Here is a 17,016-nt window from a genome sequence, read left to right as displayed (position 1 = left end):
CTTAATCCCAATTGGCTGCGGTTACATCACTATTTTGTGGGGCAATCAAGTACCCAAAGCTGAATTCCCTAAAGAAATGCCAAGTTGGAGGGTCAATACATATAATATTTTCATTGTCCATGAAATTAAATCAATTTAAGTGGAATGATTTATTGTAAAACTTAAGTACGGAAAAAATAACATTTTAAGAATTAGAGAAAAGTTAAGAGATTTCATTAATTAATTTTAAGTAAGGTTCAAATTATTGGAAATTTAAGATATATTAGATAGATAATTTTAAGAGATGTATCGAGATACATTTTACACATATATGGATATAGGCAAAAATCAAGATACAAATAAAAAACATACTTTAATGGTTTATATAAAGTTATACATAGGGACAAAATCAGTAACCATTGGAAAATGATGGAAGATTAAAATGTATATGCATATACCTTAACTTTCAAAAATAAAATAAAATAAAAACCAATATAATTTGTGCTAATAGCTATTATTCTATAAATTTTAATAATTAATTTTATCATATATTGACAAACATCCACCAATAATTAAATGTTTAATTACTATGAATAAAATGTGCATATGATTATGACAAGCAATTGGGGGAGAATGGTATAATGGTGTACTTAATTCCTTGTTGCCATTACAAACCAATGACTAAGGTTTAAACCTTCCTATTGCAATTTTTATACCAAAAATTATTAGCTATAGTAATTAATGGTTATGAAAGTTGATTCAAATTTGAATGTCACCTTAAATGTAGGAATTAATTAATAATAAGAAAAATATGATTTTAAAATGTTGCCTTTAATATAGGAGTTATTGAGAGAGGGAGTAATTATAAGGGTTGTTTAAGAATTAATAAGAAATATTAGAAGTAAGATAAATTTAAAATTGATAAGTTATCATGAATATGGGAATTATTAGAGAGAGATAGGAAATAAATATAGGGGTTAATAATGAAAAGTTAGAAATAGTATTAACAGCCGTTTGTAGCAATCTGTATCGACTCGTATTGGCTTAACCAAGGATGTGATTGAAACAACAAACTAAACCTTTAACCAAATTGTGATTGAAAAAATGCCTCCAAACTCTAAATTAAGCTTACTATGTTGAAAACAAAGAAATGCTACTACAAATCTGTTGGGTCGAGTGGCCTGTGGTCCTCGATTTCATCCTTGATGTGTAGGATTATCCGTAGGTCAATCAGAAATAACCACACGATCGACGGAGTATTTTCTCTATGTGGACTAGTATGCACACACTATCAATACCCTTTTTCAATTGTTGTTGTTGTTTTCTTACAAGACTAAAATTTGTTTTGGCTTATTCTTTTTGAATTCGGCCCACTATAGCAATTATTTGTTGAAAAAAAAAATTCTAAACAAGTAGGGACAAGTGTCTCATCCTAGTGGAGGCTAATCACAACTAATTAGAGAGATTTCTGGGTAATTCCTACCTATTAGAGCAAACTCAATGGTCATAAAAGAGTCTATAAATAGAATACAAAGTAATGAGAAGTACACTTGAGCTATTGTGTACATATTGCCCACTTAGCACATGACTCTATCTTAATCTCTCTACATACCTTATCTTGGTTATTAGCCATTTTTTGTTGTGGCAGAACATTGCCTCCACTTGAGTCATTGAAAGAGTTTGGGCAAAGTGTCCATACTTAGTACAAGTTCTTAAGACATTCCACTTGGGCTGTAAAGGCAAAAGGACAAAACTTTATCCTAGGACATCACCTAACAATTAACTTAAGATTTTAGGTTAATTGGTTCCTTGAGATGGTATCTAGAGCCTGTTTGACTAAGTAGTCTAGTGTCCAATCCCTATTGCCCCATTATAATTAATTAAATTTTAGCACAAGGTATGGGTGAGCTTGTACTTGTTCACACTTCAAGCCCAATAGGCTTTTCATGTAAGGGGGCATGCCAAAAAATAACCTCACAGCTTATGCTTTTAGGTTGAATAGTTCCTTAAAGATTCTCTATGTATTTGCAAGGTAAGGTTGCATTCATTAATTCCTACCCAGATCCCACATTGGCAGTAGCCACATGCATTGGGCTTCCCATTTTTTTTTATATCATTTTTAATGGGCCCTCTATTTTATATAAATATCTTATGTAGTATGTTCACTCCCAACTCATAAAAAGTATTAATTTTAATAATAATAGTAATTAATTTAAAATGCACTAATACAATGTTATCTAATGGAAGTAAAAAGAATAAACAAAACAAAATGCAATATTAGAACACATGTTTTATGTGCAATATATCTTTTTTTTGTCGGCATGTGGAGTATACCAAACCCATGTTTATTATGCCCAATGGGTTTTAAGTCATAATATTATTAAGTCTATCAATTAATACTTTTTATTGTATTTAAATATTTAATTTTTAATAGTATTTATTAAGTTTAACTTTTAAGTGCAATTGAAATGTTTTAAATTAACATTTTAAGAATACCGATTTCTTATTTTTTATTAACTATTATAACATAAATGTGTTTTAATTTTTACTAAGTTTTATTAATAGTTAATATTTTTAAGTGGAAGCTTATTAGTGGATTTTAAATTAATAATTTTTTAGAATAATATTTTTATTAACTTGTATTATGTTTTTATTGTTTAACATCAACCTATTTAGATTTGATTTGTTAATATTTGATTGTATTATATTACAGTACTATTACCTCTTTCTCACTCTCTTAAATGTGTACCTACTTCTCCCATCAAAATCGACAATTATTCATTCTTATATTTTAAGACAAAATAAAAATAAGAAATATTCAAAAAAGGAGAAAATAGATAGATAGTTAACCTGAAGAAAAAAACATTTCTGTAGAATCAAGAGATACAAAATATGCATTTAAGAACATGAATAATCATCAATCACAAAGCTTATTCCATTTTTATTTTCTTTGGCTTTTCCTTACTAGTCAATGGATTCAATGTCATATAGCATTTAATGATATATCAAAATCTTATCCATCATGAGCATTGTGATCATAGTATTCTATACAATATTGTTACAATGTTGTGTCCAATTAATTCATTATATTATTTTTTTAGAAAATGTTTGAAGGATAATTAATCCATGCAGCTTTGATAAGGAAAAATGAGAGTCCCTTACAATATAGGGGGTAGGGAAATTTGGAACCCCTAACCAAGTATGTAAACAACGAGATAAGCCATACTTTGCTATAGTATGTGCAGCACAACTTGCATTCCTATGGACATAAGAAACTAACAAGAAGGAAGGTGGGCAGCAAGTAAAATCTTTAAATTGGCTAACACGGTGCAAAGCCGCCATGGAGGTGAAGTGATCTACTAACAAGTACTTGACAATGCATAATGTGTCACCTAAGATAATAGAAGAAGAGAGATTGAGTTCCTTAGCAAATTTAAGGCCACAAAGAAAGGCTAGTGAGCTCCATTTCAGTTGGAGAACAAAGAGGGGGAGTGGATAGGCATGAACGTAGATGAAATTGCCAATTTGATCCCTGACCAGAAGCCAATGTATCAAGAAACTCACAATAGTGCAGTGGAATGTAAGGAAGAAGGAGAGTCACACACTTTGCTAGCTGAAACAATAGAAGCTATGATAGAATTGGCCCAAATGTACCTTATATATACACAACCCTTTAAATAACAACTTTGGGACATTGTGGATATATGGCCACCAAAAAGATAATAAGTCCACTAAGGCTATGTTTGGTTTAACTATGATTCTTTCTCATTCTTATCCAAGATGAAACTCTAAAATGAACAAGAATGGATAAAAATGGGTAGAATGAGAAAATATTACTATACCTCAATTTTTGTGCTGTGGGTTGATTTTTCATTATGAAAAGAATGAGACTCATGATAAGAATTTTGTAATCAAATACTTTGATGTTATCCATTCTTGCCCATTCTTGCCCAGAACGAGCAAGAATTAAAAGAATGAAGCCTGGAACAGCAAACCAAACTTGGCCTAAACTGCCTCTTTCATAAACAAATAAATGTAAAAAATCTTCTTTTGTTGTATGACAAATTGGAAGGATAGTCTCAAATCCATAACAGAGCATCAAATATGAAAGAGCAGGTTGAACTAGACACTTGAGTGGATTGGAGGAATTTCATTCCAAAGGTTGTAGTAGAATGACCCAAGGGAGATAGATTCTAGGTTAGGATATCCATTAAATCAATAAATTACTCTTGGGCGTTTTGGCAATTTGATTTGATTACCATAGATGTGATACATGTAGGTAAACTATCATCCAACATATCCACATTTGATTTGATTACCCTCATTCAGGGTAAGGGTTTCTCTCTGCGTGAGGGTCTCTCTCTACGGGAGGGTTTCTCTCTCACATTTATGGATGTGGGTTTTTCTCTCTCACACTTTGCACGAGGGTTTCTTTCTCACACCTATGGATGTGAGTTTTCATTTATTTCTCTTCATATCGGTGTTTGTTGGAGAAGTTATTTGGACAAATTGGAGAGACGGCGGTTTTGATCCAGGCCTATGGAGTAGAGTTGGGATCTTTGGTTCTATTCATTCTAATCTTCATTTCCCCTCTGCTCCTTTTCTTATTTCTGTCGGGCCTTGGTTGAATTTGATCCAAGCCTATGGAGTAGAGTTGGGATCTTTGGTTCTATTCATTATAATCTTCATTTTCCCTCTGTTTCTTTTCTTATTTCTATCGGGCCTTGGTTGAATTTGTGTGTGGTGTGCCTTTGGGGTCTACATGGGTATCCATTTGTTTTGCAACAATGTTGTTGTTCTTGGCAAGCATTTTTCCGGCCGTCTTCAAGTTCTCTCTGATGACGTTCATGCTCCAACTGTTTCGGTTTCTATAACATGGATGGATGTTTTTTTTTTTTTTTTTTTTGCATATTTTACGTCCCTACAGTTATAAGTTACAACTTCTTTTGTGCACTTTTGGCTTTTTGTGGGGCCCATTCCTTGAATGTTTGGACAGTAGAGCGTTAAGGAGAATTTTGTAACAGGAGGCAATCTTGGCCTCTCTCACTTTCACGCTTTCAATATTGATATGGATTGGGTGCCATGGTACCTGTTTTCTCTATACCCATTGAGGGTTTTACGTAGTTGATCCAAACTCATTTGGTAGGGAGACACACTTGCTGGCTTCATCTCTGTTAGAGGCATTTATTCGACCTTTTTGATGTTTCTTAAATTTGCGTCATTTGTAGAGATTTCTCAAGTCATTTTTCTCCGATGCTCGTGGTTGCCTATTTTTATCTCAACATGCTTAACCCGTTTTTTTGGTTGTATTTAAGAAGATATTTAGACTGCATCATGGGTCATAGAAAAAATCTACCGACCAATAATCATTGAGAATTCATTAAGCACTATAAGAGAGAAGAGTTTGGCTTCACTGTACTAGACCAAATAGCTAAAAGAGAAGATTTCAAATTGGGGGCCCAAAAATTATCATCACCATTTAAATAATTCACCTTTAATATCTTATCCCACAGCGCATTCGGTGAAATGAGAAATCTCCAGCTAAGTTTTGTTATAAGTGCCTTATTTCTCAACTCAATAGATTGTAACCCTAGACCACCTACACATTTGAACCTCAATAAAGGGGCCCAAGTACATAAATGATGCTTACCATAAGTCTTGGTGGGGGGGGGGGGGTTGCATGTGATCGTTCTTACTTGAATACTTGGAAATTTATTTATTTATTATTTTTTTGAAACCTAGAACTATACTGTATTATATAATATAATATAGTAACATATATTGGGAGTGGCGTAGTAGATAATATAATCAGTAGGTGCACAAAGGAAAGAAAATGAAATAACAAACAACCAAAAAGAAAAAAAGTGAGAGAGAACCAGATTTAACATTGTTCAACCAAATTGTTTACGTCCATAAGCAGCAACTTAGAGATTCTTCTTCAGTATGAAAACATGAGAAAATACAATAGAACCTCACTACAAGCCCTACAATCCCCAACATCCAACACTCTATATACTCGAAGTATAGAGAAATGAGCTTATGTGATGATTTTACAAAAATATGGGTCACCCCTATTTATAGTAGCAACGAAGGGTATAATAGGTATTTTTAAAAATTTTACACCATTTGATCAGTTGCCAAAATGGAAAGCTAGGATTGGAACTACTTTTCAATCCATTGTAAATATTGGTTGGTTTTGTGAATGCAAGAGGTGAGAAATGGTCTTCACCTCAACCTCTTTTATTCGGTGGGACATCTTATGGGTAAAACTAAGGTTGCATTCGGTAAGTCAGTCGGTGGGACTGGCACCACCTCAGCAACAACAACATATATTAACTATTTTATATATAATATAATTGTAGGGACCCGTGCGATGCATGGGATATATTAAGTGAAAACTAAACAATAAAAAGGGTCATTTACTAAAATACCCCTTATAGTTTCATGGATTTACTAAAATTTACCCTATACTTAGCACTTTACTAAAATACCACTTATAATTTGCAATGTATTTAATCAATCTTCCATTAGATGATAGTGGAAAATGACAGTGTTGACCCTAATGTTCATTTAAATAAATTTAATAAAAAGAAAATAAAAATAAAAATACCATTTTTGCCCTTAATAAGACACAGACAACCACTCTATTGACTATATTTGGTCAATTTTGTTTTTTGTACAAAAAAAGTGTCAAGGGTATTTCTGAAATAAAAAATCATGGGCCTAATGGCAAAAAAAAAAAAACACTCCTTAATGAAAGGTTGATTAAGTAAATAAGTTGTAAAATATATATGTTTTAGTAAAATGAAAACTATAAAATAGGTTTAAGTAAATATGTAAAACTATAAGGTGTGTTCTAGTAAATGACCCTAATAGAAACACATAAGAGTATACAATTGTTTTATATTTTCAACTTTTTAAATAATTAATAATTATTCATATTTTATATATTACTTTTAATAAATTTCTTATAATAAAAAATAACAATAATTAATTTCAGTTAGGTTTAATCATCAAACTGATGAAACCGGCTAATCCGATCAACTTGACCCGAGTTGGTTGGTTTTTTAGTATTTTAGGTCGGCTTTGGTTAAAAAATTTCCCAATTCAACAAAATTAGATCAGTTTCACTTTGGCCATTTGTAAACCGACCAAAATTGAATGACCTAACTGGGTATACTATATATATATATATATATATATATATATATATATATATATATATATATATATATAATATTTTATATTTTTAATATGCAAAAGTGGGAAATTTCCCATATTTCTTATTTTAAAATGTTTTATATCATAAATCTAATTTTTAAATTTATTTTTAATAATTGCATTGTAATTTTTAAAATTTAATTAAATTTTTAAGTTTAAATCTTTTGAACTGACTGACCAAACCAAAAAATCAACCCAAACTGGTACAACTTGAGTGGGTCATTTTCACAAAAGGTTAATTGGTTTCAGTTGACCAACTCACCAACCCGACCATGTCAAATTGGTTGGCCAAATAGCCTACAACCGAACCGAACCAACTCATGAACACTCATAATTTCATCTAAATTAATAGTCTCATCTCTGATAAATAACAATAGTTTAATCTCCAATAATTATTGAAAATTTATAGCAAAAGTACACAAAATTATTGAAAATATATTGATAATGGAAAAAATACAATAATTACAATAATTACAAAAATACAATAAGTACTAAAAATATATTAACTTAGTCAATAAATAGGTGTAATCTCAAATAATATTTTAATCTCTAATAAATATTAATCAATAAGTTATAACAAAAATACAATAAATATAATAAATTGAATTTAAAATTTTCAATAATTAATAGTATTTTAATCTCCAATAATTATTGAAAGTTTTCTATTAAAGAACAAAAGAAAATAAATTTATACATAATCATTGAAAATACATTTATCACAAAAAATAATAAATAATTACTAAAATATAATAAATATTAATTTTAGTATATATAACTATATAATAAATACAAATTAAGAGTTTAAAATTATTATTAATAAATATTAAGTTTTTTGAAAGTTATTTTCTCGAATTAATACTTGATAGAAGTGAAATAGTTATTTACAATATTATTTAAAAATATTAAATTATTATTAGTTTCAATATTATGTCATAATTATTTTTCTTCTTTTTATTTTTTTAAAGTTTATTACATAATTTCTTTATTTTAACTATTTAAAATCTAGTTATATTAAATATTTTATTATTTAAAGTATTTAGTTATTTAAATACTTAAATAATATATAAAAATATTAATTATTTATTGAATTTAATTATCTATAAAATCATAATTTACACTTTTATTATATTATTTCATTATTAATTTTGTAATATATTAAATTATTATTAATTTCAATATATATATATATATATATATATATATATATATATATATATATATATAAGTTTGTTCTGATGAGTTAGATTTCCCCAAGGGTGTTATGTTGAAAAGGAGGGGAGGTAAGGCTATTCAGATGAGTTAGATTTTCACACCGACTCGCACCATGGCAGCCTTGTGCAGTCGACCGAGTGGGAGGGTAGCATCAATAACCTCTATGGGGATATGGTGGGTGTGGAGCCATGGGATATGGAAGGTTGTTCTAATGAGTTGGACTTTCACAAGCGTGTGTTATGTTGAAAAGGAGAGGGAGGGACTTTGTTCTTGGCACACCACGATGCATGGGGGAGGGACTTCTTTTGAAAACTCATTACTGGGGGGAGGGACAAATCGTTGTGGGATGCGAAATGTGGGGGGAGGGACGAATCGATGTGACAGAGGGTTGAATCTCAGTGGATCGTGGCAGCAAAGCCCCCAGAGTCACCACCCCCCCTCAAAGAGTACGTTAAGCTTTTGGGGCTCTACCAAGAGGAAACATCACTATTCTGAAAAACTATACTGGGTTATCTTGAGATGTACGGCTTAAATTGGTCTTAAACTTGACAAGTAGCATTAATTAGGATTGAAAAATGATAAAATTAATTAAAATAAATTTTTGGAGAAAAATATTAACTTTTAATGCAGCAGCCGATTCAGTTTTAACGGCAGTCACAGCTGCCGCTAAAAATAATTTTACTAGAACTTTAAATTATATGATGGCAGTCATGACTGCTGCTAAAAACAGCAATTTAAATCTCATACCTGCAGCCGAGAAAACTGCCGCTGGAATGTCTAGCGACAGATCTTTTAGTGGCAGTTTGCCAATTATCGGTAAAGTATATAGCGACAGTTTAGGGACTTCTAGCAACAATTTAAAAATCAATTTTCTTGCATTGTATCTTTGCAAGGATTTTATAGAAGACATTACACAAACCAATGAGTCTAAAATCCGAAGGTTCAAAGGACGATGCAGATTTAGGAATCAAACATATATAAGTTTGACTAATCTGCACAATATCTAAAGGATGAAGGAACAAATGTTGAACCTGATGGATGGGGGTTCAAAACCAATAATAGGCCAGCATTACTGGTAAACCACTGGCTGAACCCTATCTTGACCAGGGATTTTAAAAGCACCAATATTGTATACTGCCTCTCTAATTTCATCAATCAATTAAGTGTGGGCAACATATATAGAATAATTTCATTCTCAACATCTGAAATGGAGGGTATTAGGCCTTCAAACTCTTGTAACAATAGGAAAGAGGAGGAAAAGAGATCTTGAAAATAGGATGTAAGTGTACAATGAATCTCATAAAGATTGGATGCCCAAGAGCCATCGATAAGTATGGCATAACTTGGACAATGCCTAGGTGATAATGATGATAATTGGGCCAGTTAGAACTAGAACACACATAGGCCCTGTTCGCTTTTTGGTAAGTTACTTATCTAGCTAATGTAAATGAATAAAGTACATATTTGATTCTTGTTATTGTGGTGTGTTTCTGTGTAATACCCTTAAACTAGACACATATGAGACTCGTGTTACTTTAGAATGTTCATAGTCGTTGGATAGATCTGGGGAGATTTATCTTGCTAAGATTGACACTGATGTGCCACCAAGTTGGTTGTGGTAGTCTGTCTCAGCTACCAGGGTGAGACCCGAGGTACATGTAGTGTAGGTTACTTGAAACCCTGAACTGAACCAGAATTCCAGTATTGCCCTGAACCTTGGTGATTAGTGGGCAAAATTAGAATGCTACACCTAACCCCTAGACTCGATTATGATACTGCACTAGGTGTCGAATTGGGCTGTCTTTGATATGCCAATCAGTGAGATCCTTAGAGGGGGTCAAAACCTGTGTATGTTGGGACAGTTGAAGAATTCATCTGAGTGGGTGATCATAGTGACAGGATCAGCCCCTTTGTCAGACAAAGGTAATGATCGGGAACGCACTCTTTCTGATGGAAACCAAAACTACCAGTAGTTGATTTCAATCGTTGAAATTTGTTTTGCAAAATATATTTATATGCGGATATACATACATACATACATATATATATATAATGGTTTCAAAATGTTTGCAAAATGTTTTAATTCCCGGGATCCATGTGAGTAGAGACTGCAATACTGTTCCTTGCAACCGAGGGAGAAGTCCTCTCTTGTCGAGCAGTGTTTGATCATTATGGACTGAGAGGTTAAGTGTAAGACCATTGAGGATAATACCTGATGGGCTAATCTTGCATCTGCCCACAGCCCCTGGGTTTTTATAAGGTGGCTTGGCCCAGGGACCACTGTCCATAACAGTGAATTCGGCTTAGGCCTTGTAACAGAGGCTAGGCTGAACCCATGTGGCTGATGTGTAGATCAATGTTTGGGTCCCACGCCATATAAGGAAGCCCAACTAGGCATCAGTTTAGAGGCCGAATGAGCACATAGATTTAATGGGCCTAAAGCCCAATTCGAACTGGTATAATTAAATTATTTAAAGATGAGCAGTTCTGAGATTTAGATCAGCAGATGGGATAGGGAGTTATCCCTATCCACTTAGAGAGTCCAAATCTAAATAAAGATTTGGATCTGGAAGCTCCTAATAAGATTGGGGGGGCTGATCTAATCTGCAAATAAGATAAAGGCTTATCCTTACCTCTTAAAGAGAGTCCATATCCAAATAATGATTTGGATTAGGAAACCCCTAATGAGATTATGAACTCTTTTTAAAGCTATAAAAGGAGGAGGGGGGTGAACCTCCAGACACATCAACTAAATCTGATCTCAAATCACAGAAAGAGAGAAGACAACAATAGTAAAACTGCGTCATCTTCTGCTCTTGCGCCCTCCTCCTACTGCCGCCATTGCCAGTTCGTTCTCCACTGTAGGAGCGATCAATAAGGGTTCTTGATATCAGTTTTTGAAGAAAAATTGATCTGAAGTCGTGCTCACATCGCCTCCATTGAATTCTTGCTAAAGGATTCGGTTCTTGGGAAAAACCACCTGCTGATTCTACTTCACCCTACACTGTGTCATATTCAGTGGGAGCAGTCTTTGGTGTTTTCCTTGGGCGTGAACACCTTCGTTAGGAGTTATTGCTACTCCATATCAGGTATATCCCTCTCCTATTTTTTTGTTTTAGATCTGGTTCGATTTAGGTTCAAGATTGATCATTAAAAAGACAGATTTTCTAAAACAAGGAATGTGATTCCCAAATGGGAGAGAGAAATTTTTGAAATTTCGCCCAACCTACTTACTGGGTTCGGCTATCCATATAATGAATCTCTCATCCCTTCAAACACTTACCCAAGTAAGTGCATTTACCCATGTTCTTTTATTTCTCATGTAAAAAAGGCAATGGCCATTTTAGCCATAAAAACCTATTATTAAAAAGAGCATTTTTGTCCCATTCAAGTGATACCAAGAAAATAAACTTTTCCCGGTCCCCACATAAATCTGAAAAAAGAACATGGGATTCTTGGTCAATGAGCTCCCATTGACCAATTCCCCCCCTCTCAAAATCTGAAAAAAAAACGCCCTCATAGATGTAATAGAAGCAAATAATATCACTATCAAGGAAGAAACCGTATGTTTATTTGATAGAAATATACATGTATTAAGAGCTAATACACATGAAGGATTGCAATTGACCAAGAATACACTTATTAATTAAGGTGTATATGGCACAATACATATAAAATTTGAGCTTTCCACCCATGGAGAATCATTTGATTCTGCGACAGTTTTCTCGTACTTCTCCTTTATCACCTTCTTTAGCATCAAGCAAACCCATCTTAACCATTGCTTGAGAAAAATCAAAGAAAAACATTGCTTGGTTCATGGCATAAGCGTTGACAATGCCCCTGGTTTTGGGGTTTGTGAACAAGGTCTGGTCGGAGGTGAGAACTCCTGCTTTCCTCTGCAGTGCATTGAAATATAAATTATCAAATGCGTTTTTGGAAGAGTCAAAAGGAAATTCTGCGTCATCCCCGGCATTGCATGTTTGGGACATTGCCTTTGCGAGGTTCTGATCAAGAGTAGGATCCACATCATTGGTTGCATCAAATTTTCTCAATCTGCTCTTGAAGGATGAACATCTTGCTGTTCCCAGCGTGTGTCCCCCTAGAGAGAAGACAAACAGTAAGCCTAGCTGGTAATTAAAGTTGTGTTTGGTTTCTTCATCAAACGGTTGGGGTTGATCAATAAAAACTGGTATTAAAAATGTTTTGGGTTGACCATTGTTGCTGTCAAGGATGGGGTCGAGGGCAATAAGGTAAAGCCGCTTCCTTAGCCGAAGCCGATGTGTCCAATTTGAGAGTAAGATATCACATATCAGAGGCCTTAGGTGTTATCCCAGGGGCGAAAACTCCAACGGTCAAGTTAGTCAAGTATATGAGAGGGGTTGGATGAGGTCTGAGGTGAGGGCTCAGACGAGATCACTTGAGAGCTAGTGAACAAGAGAGCAAGAGTGAATAAGATGGATTTACCAAGAGAAGGGCACCCTATTTATACTTGACCTTACCTTGGGAGTGGTTGAAGGTGGTTGGCAGTGGGCGGCCAGGATTGCATCCAGCTGATGCCACATTGCGCCATCCCAGGCCTTGCCATATGTGCCCATCCGCCAATATCAATCATAAATATAAATTGTTGTTGTTAGTTGAATCATCAAATTTCTATTGATGTTTCAACTCTAAATAGCAATGATCACTCCCAACTCCCAACATGCATTTTTCCTATTGAAGTGACTCCCTTATGTAACATGACAATTCATCTTTCTCATCAATTTTTATTGATGATCAACCCCAAAACATTTCATGAAGAAAATAAAATGATACCAAAGACAACAGAAAACTTTCAGTTATATATTAGGGGCCGTTTGATAACATGACAATTCATCTTTCTCATCAATTTATTTCTTAGTTGATAAAATAATTAAATAATAATAATAATAATAACAATAATAATATATTGAATGCTGCATAGAGTTTTACACAATTTCAGCTTCAGTTATTAATGAGCACACAATATCTTTGAAAACTTATTAACTAACGCTCAGTTCGAAAGGAGTACGAATATAAATCTGTAGTGTAAAGCCTTCTACTTTATATGATTTTGTATGCAATTATACGTACATATTTATAATTATACTCTTTTCAAACTGAGTCTGAGAGACAAAACATTAGTGTTTTAAGATTCATATCAGATTAAAAACCGGAATGCTCTATGGGTCCCGGTTTTACCAGTTAACCTGGTGGTTTGTCTGTCCAACCTACCAAAACTGTCATTTAACCGGGACCCAAAAAAGTCACCAGTTTCTACTTTTCACTTTTTGACCATCCGATTGGGGGTAGAGTCTTAAAACGTTGGTTTTCAAAACTAGATCGGACTAGATGGTTGGACCAAAAAACCAGTAACAGGTCACTTAACCGGTTCTGTTTTACCCCAGAACTGTCGTTTGGCCAAAAACTATTGATTTGATCAGCAAACCACTGACCTGGGCATTCGAACCGTCCAACGGTTTTTGGCATTTTTTTGTCAGAATGGGTTGTCCGTTTGATTCGAATGATCGGACCGTTTGACCCAAAAACGGGACCTCTGAATGGTTTGTTATCCGGATTAGTTTTAAAAACCTTGCTTTTTAATCCAGTTAAAATGGGTCAACTTGTGATGTCATTAATAGATAATAAATATATAAAGATAGAAAAAAATGGATATGCTTATAATACCATACATTCATCCTATTGAACAAAATTAGGGAAAACTCACGATTAGTACCTTGTACTTTGGACCCAGTGCTACTTTAGTCTCTGAGCTTTAAAATGCGATAATTCAGTACCCAAATTTTTAAAACATGTTAATCCAATACCTACCATTAAACCAGCTATTAAGCAGCCATTAAGTGGCATTTGAAAAAGACACAAATGCCCTTTGAGTGTTATTTAATTTTCTTTATCAACCATTCAAACGCTGACAAAAAATTAACAATCCCAAATTCTTGTTTCTTTTATTCAAGAAAGTTGGGGGCACGCCTCTGTGGGCATTATGGACCCCAACCTTCTTGAATAAAAGAGATAAAGATTTAGGACTATTAAATTTTTGTCAATGTTTGAATAGTTGATAAAGAAAATTGGACACACTTGAAGGGCATTTGTGTCTTTGTCAGAGGCATTTAACAGCTGATTAACATCCGGTTAACGATAGGTATTGGATTGACACACTTTGAAAGTTCAGTTGCATTTTAAAATCTGGTGACCAAAGTGACATTAGGCCCAAAGTACAGGGTACTAATCAGGAATTTTCCCATAAAATGGTATGCGTTAGAGGGAAATGGGCTGAAAATAATAAATAAAAGTTCCTATATGGACCACTGACCGGGTCAAATGGGACAAACGGTTCAACCGGGCAAGTTAGCAGGTTGTTGATGATCAAGTCAACAGTGGGTATATTATGAGTTTTTATCCCATAATTTATGATATAAAGCATGCATAAGAGGAAGAAGCATTAATACCAGATAAAACCACCATTTCTTGAACACTAAAACCATGTTGTCCGAACATCTTGATAAGCTGCGTGCTATTGAAGAAGGGTGGAGGCAGGTTAAATGTGTCCTCTATTTTAGACCTTCGTCCATCCTTTCTTCCTTTAGGAATGTCATATAGGGGACCCCCAGCCTGAAGCGTATACCATGTAATTAATTAAGGATCATTACAAAAACAAAAGAAATATTAATTTCATCACTAGAATCTCTCTAATACATGATACCCATTAGAAAGAGATCTAGAGAGAGAAAGAGAGATTAATTCTTACCCAGAGAACTGCATCCCTGGCAGCCATTGCAATAATATCAGCACAAGAAACAACTCCTGGGCATTGATTCTCGATTTCCTCCTTTGCTTCATCAATTACCTCATAGCCACGCAAGCTCAAATTCGCTGGGGAGTCCTTTTCTGCTTTGTTATCTTTCGTAGAATCAATGAGGATTGATGCATCACATCCCTGTAAATAGCAAGAAAACCCAACAAGCCCCAGAATAAGAGAGATGGGTTTATTTCCTCCCTTCTTCTTTCGTGAGGAGAGGTTAGAGACAGAGAGAGAGAGATGGGATGATTCTGATTCATTACCTCTATAAAGCAATCATGGAAATGCATCCGGAGAAGTCCAGCAGCAAGAGCAGGATTCGATTGCAGATTTCTGTTCACTGTGTTCTTGACTATGGTTTCAGCAAATGGGCAACTCATAAGATAGTAGTCCATACTTAGGCCATCTACACCAATGATGCTTCCAGTAATTATCAGTTCTACAATAAAAAAAGCGCCAATGAATTGGGGAATAACCATTTTGGCCAAATTTGAAGGGAAGAAGAGTAGCTAGAGAGGGAAGAGTTAACTACAGAATGAAGAGTGGAGAGAAGGCATGCAACATATGTATTTATAAATGGGGTATGACTCCACCTTGGTCCAGAAGCTTCAATTCTCTTTCCACCATCCTCCCAAAGCAAGCGAGAAAAGAGAATTAATTGTTCATGAAAGCATGAAAAGTTCACTTAGTGGTTCATCATTTTCTCCACCTAAACAATATATCAACACTTAACCGATTGTTTACAACTTTGTTTACATGTATATATGTTGTCTCGTAGCAGTACTTGACTGAAATGTGCTTTGTTTATTTCTTTCTTTATTTGAAATCCATTTACAGTGGCGAGGCTGTCCACTATGGACGACAGGACCTCATTCTTTTACAGACCAATTGGTGGGATTGTGTTCTAATAATTTCAGACCATCCAATATATATGTGGAGTGGAGCACAATTTTAAGTTTGACCTGCCGCCCAGAATGTTTCTTCATTTTCATTTGTTGCTCAACTGGCTACCACTCTCAAACCCTAAGGAGGATGGAATATTAATATTAGAATAAATTAAAGTTAATTAATTTATTATGTTTGTTTTGGCATTTATAAGGCCTTTTCTGTTTAATGAATAAGATTTTTTTAACTTAATTATTTATTTTATTTACTCCCCCATTTTGGGTTTTTCTGAATTTCCAATAAAGTATTCTGTGGCTACCCCTCCATCAGAGTAAAGTTCAAGGTTAAAAAACTATTATTTTTCCACTTTCTTTTTTTTTTTTTTCAAATTAGTGTGATATATCATTTGATTCTAAGTATCTACTCCACTAGTTAGTGATCAGAGTGGAGTATTGGCTACCTGCAGTCTAGAAGGCCCATTGACAAAAACCAATTATTAATCAGTTTTATAAATAGATCCACAATCAAACCAATTATTATTAATTGAGATAATCAAATCTGACCTGATTAGACTGGAGAGTTCACATCTCTGCCCCACAACGCCCCACAGCACATCCCTGCTGTGTATTAGAAATATTTCCGGATGATAATATGATTGGTTCTGATATTATTAACAGGAGATGTTCCTAATCCAGATATTATTATCTGGATTATACTTGAAATCTATAATTACCAATAGTATAACAATTTGGAACTTTACTTTTGATAATATAATCTTACAAATTGACAGTAAATAGTAGGCTGTTTATTATATGTTGATAAAGCAAGTTTTTTAACCAAAATTATCATATATGTTGTATATATATATATATATATATATGAAA

The 17,016-nt window shown here is 33.8% G+C and overlaps 1 protein-coding gene across 2 annotated transcripts; it reads right to left on the bottom strand.

Annotated features, from left to right (window-relative positions):
* Positions 1-11,955: 11,955 nt before the first annotated feature.
* LOC148852995 (Peroxidase superfamily protein) lies at positions 11,956-16,044 on the bottom strand. 2 transcript variants are annotated; one of them, XM_088945056.1, is made up of 5 exons: positions 15,841-16,044; positions 15,511-15,686; positions 15,197-15,385; positions 14,898-15,060; positions 11,956-12,511 (listed from the first exon to the last, which is right to left on the bottom strand). In XM_088945056.1, the coding sequence occupies exons 1-5, from the start codon at positions 15,872-15,874 to the stop codon at positions 12,114-12,116; spliced, it is 960 nt and encodes a 319-aa protein (XP_088801182.1). In that variant the 5' UTR covers positions 15,875-16,044; the 3' UTR covers positions 11,956-12,113. The 2 variants fall into 2 exon arrangements, with proteins under 2 accessions (XP_088801182.1, XP_088801181.1); XM_088945055.1 differs by lacking the exon at positions 15,841-16,044 and having other exon boundaries at positions 15,511-15,793.
* Positions 16,045-17,016: the final 972 nt, after the last annotated feature.

Source organism: Nelumbo lutea, chromosome 5 (assembly GCF_056320005.1).
Source record: "Nelumbo lutea isolate HS-2025 chromosome 5, American lotus-T2T, whole genome shotgun sequence".
NCBI classification, from domain to species: domain Eukaryota; kingdom Viridiplantae; phylum Streptophyta; class Magnoliopsida; order Proteales; family Nelumbonaceae; genus Nelumbo; species Nelumbo lutea.
Note: the sequence above shows the minus strand (reverse complement) of the source record. Positions and strands in the feature narration are given on the sequence as shown.

What these genes read in the sequence shown, in the direction of transcription:
- LOC148852995 (XM_088945055.1), bottom strand. Translation starts at nt 15,726, where the DNA reads ATGGTTATTCCCCAATTCATTGGCGCTTTTTTTATTGTAGAACTGATA. An exon ending in TCCATGATTGCTTTATAGAG is followed by an intron (nt 15,386 to 15,510) that starts GTAATGAATCAG and finishes TGCTATTTACAG; the next exon opens with GGATGTGATGCATCAATCCT. An exon ending in AGAAATGGTGGTTTTATCTG is followed by an intron (nt 12,512 to 14,897) that starts GTATTAATGCTT and finishes TCTTCTCTCTAG; the next exon opens with GGGGACACACGCTGGGAACA.